The 2,527-nt window shown below is 42.4% G+C and overlaps 1 protein-coding gene across 1 annotated transcript; it reads left to right on the plus strand.

The window, feature by feature from the left end:
- The first annotated feature begins 565 nt into the window (after window positions 1-565).
- LOC138907217 (serine/threonine-protein phosphatase 7 long form homolog) lies at window positions 566-2,275 on the plus strand. The gene is made up of 2 exons (XM_070197630.1): window positions 566-1,252; window positions 2,138-2,275. The coding sequence occupies exons 1-2, from the start codon at window positions 566-568 to the stop codon at window positions 2,273-2,275; spliced, it is 825 nt and encodes a 274-aa protein (XP_070053731.1).
- The last annotated feature ends 252 nt before the right edge of the window (window positions 2,276-2,527 follow it).

A 2,527-nucleotide genomic window follows, 5' to 3' on the forward strand; every position in this document is an offset into this window, starting at 1 on the left:
TATAAAATAAAAAACAAACATAGAAAGTAATAAACTAACATATAAAATAATAAACTAACATACAAAATAATAAACAAACATATAAAATAATAAAATAAATATTTAAAATAATAAACTAACATACAAAATAATAAACTAAGATATAAAATAATAAATAAACATATAAAATAATAAACTAACATATAAAATAAGAAACAAATATATAAAATAATAAACTAACGTATAAAATAATAAACTAACATATAGAAGAATTAACTAACATATAAAATAATAAACTAATATATAAAATAATAACCTAACATATAAAATAATAAATTAACATATCAAATAATAATATAGAAAATGTATCAACTTAAGTAATAATATAGTAAAAATATCGATTAAATATTAATATAAAAGATATTACAATATATTTAAAGACGTTAAGCAATCAAAAAGAAAAATACTTTAATTAATATTGTTCAATTTACATACATCATCATGGAGGTTCCCCATGTGCATTCCGGACCTGCATCTCGAGAGCTACTGTTGCTACAGGGCAACCGTAGGTTTTCATACATCTGGGATGGGCAGTGTTTGTCCCAGACGTATAGACAATATGTGGGAGTTCATTAGGGACCACCCACTCCATCCCCGTATAGTTATACGCCTTCAGGATGCGGGTTTCTATGAGATCATAGAGATCGGCCGGTTGCAGTTCGACTGGGCGTTGATCACGGCTATGATAGAGCGGTGGCGACCGGAGACGCACATATTTCATCTACCCATCGGCGAGGCTACCATCATGCTTGAGGACATAGAGGTTCTTTTCGGGTTTCCGATTGATGGATTACTTGTAGCTTACTCGCATGCTCTTAGAGGCTACAAGGGAGTGCATTACCTGCATATGTTACAGCAACTCACCGGGTTCCAGCCACCGGAGGTGACTGCATTGAGTGGGGTGAGTCGATTGCAGCTGATGCCCGTCCGACAGAATTTGGAGGCGATGGATGCAGAGATTACGGATGCCTCACCGGCGGAGGATATCGGCCGACACACGAGACTGTTGTTACTGCTGATGTTTGGTGGTGTACTATTCCCGAACACTTCGGGAAACCTAGTCAGCTTGAGATTTCTACATCATCTGGAGCGATTAGATGATTTACTTAGTTACAGCTGGGGTGCAACTGTTTTAGGTTACCTGTATAGGCAGATGTGTCGGGCGTGCATGGGCACCCAGAGAGACGTTGCTGGATTTTTACCGTTGCTGCAGGTAAAAATATAGTCAATTCTTTTCATGATTATAACATACATAGTAAAAATATACCTTAAATTTTATGTCCACAATCTATATTAGGTTTGGGCCTAGAAGCGGTTCCAGCCACCTCTACCACCAATGGCTCCGGATGTACCACCTCTACCATTTCTCCCTTTTGCTTGGAGGTGAGTTGATAGGCGAGGCTAGGACGCGAGTTCGAGCGCTCGACAACATCTCCCCTATTACAGGGATTTGTTGGATTTTCTTGAAGGCGTGTAGGTACATGTATACTTAAGTTTACTTGGCCTGACTTTATATTTGTTGTGTTTACTGACAATTCATGTGTTTAATTAATAGTTCGTATGGAGGCCATACATCGACGCGCTCATAGCTGGTTTGCCCGATTATTGCTCCCGCGGCCGAGCTATGTGGAGCTCTTCCGTCCCACTGATATGTCTCGATATTGTCGAGCATTATGCCATCGAGCAAGTCCTTCACCAGTTTGGTCGACCGCTACTTGTACCTATTCCGCCCACTTGGATTAGGACACATTACCAACAGGATTATCGTTCCAGGGTTGACCATACATACTTGGCCTAGATAGAGGCCCAGATTGAGGTTTGGGACCAGAGGTATGACCTGATTCTTCCGCTCCCTGCACCTGAGCGTACGGATGGAGAGCATGATTATATGGGTTAGTATCGCAGCATTACCCGACTTCTCATCGGGAATCCCGTTCATCGCGCTGGAGATCGGTACATTCCATACACCGGGAGGCATGAGGCACCAGTATGTTAGTTGTTATACTTACTTATAACGTTACGTTATCCTTACATAATTAATAGTTTACATGTTATGTAGGCTATTGGCTTACATTAGTTCTACCAGTTGGGACTGTAGAAGCTGCAGTATACCGGCGAAGGAGCGACAACTTTGCACGGGTATGGCCGTCGGGTTACTGATCTTGCTGCCGAGACATTGAGACATGCCCGAGATGATAAGAGCTTAGGATACGAGGCTGCTTATGTGCCGCCATAGGAGTACCATCATGGGCAAAGTACCTAAGAGACGAGCGTCTTCTCTTAGGTTTCTTCCTCCCATGCCCGTCGCCGCCCGGCCCGCGTTAGAGGGGAAGATTAGCAAAGAGGGAAAAGACCAGTGGAGCCTGAATGTGGTAGACGTGGAAGGCCTTGGGTAGAGAGGAAGGGGTGTCCCACGAGGTCGTGGTGGTCGGCGAGGACGGGGTCCCCAGCAAGGGGGCGTTGAGGCACCCATGGACGATATTAGAGA

Source organism: Nicotiana tomentosiformis, chromosome 1, assembly GCF_000390325.3.
Source record: "Nicotiana tomentosiformis chromosome 1, ASM39032v3, whole genome shotgun sequence".
Taxonomy (NCBI): domain Eukaryota; kingdom Viridiplantae; phylum Streptophyta; class Magnoliopsida; order Solanales; family Solanaceae; genus Nicotiana; species Nicotiana tomentosiformis.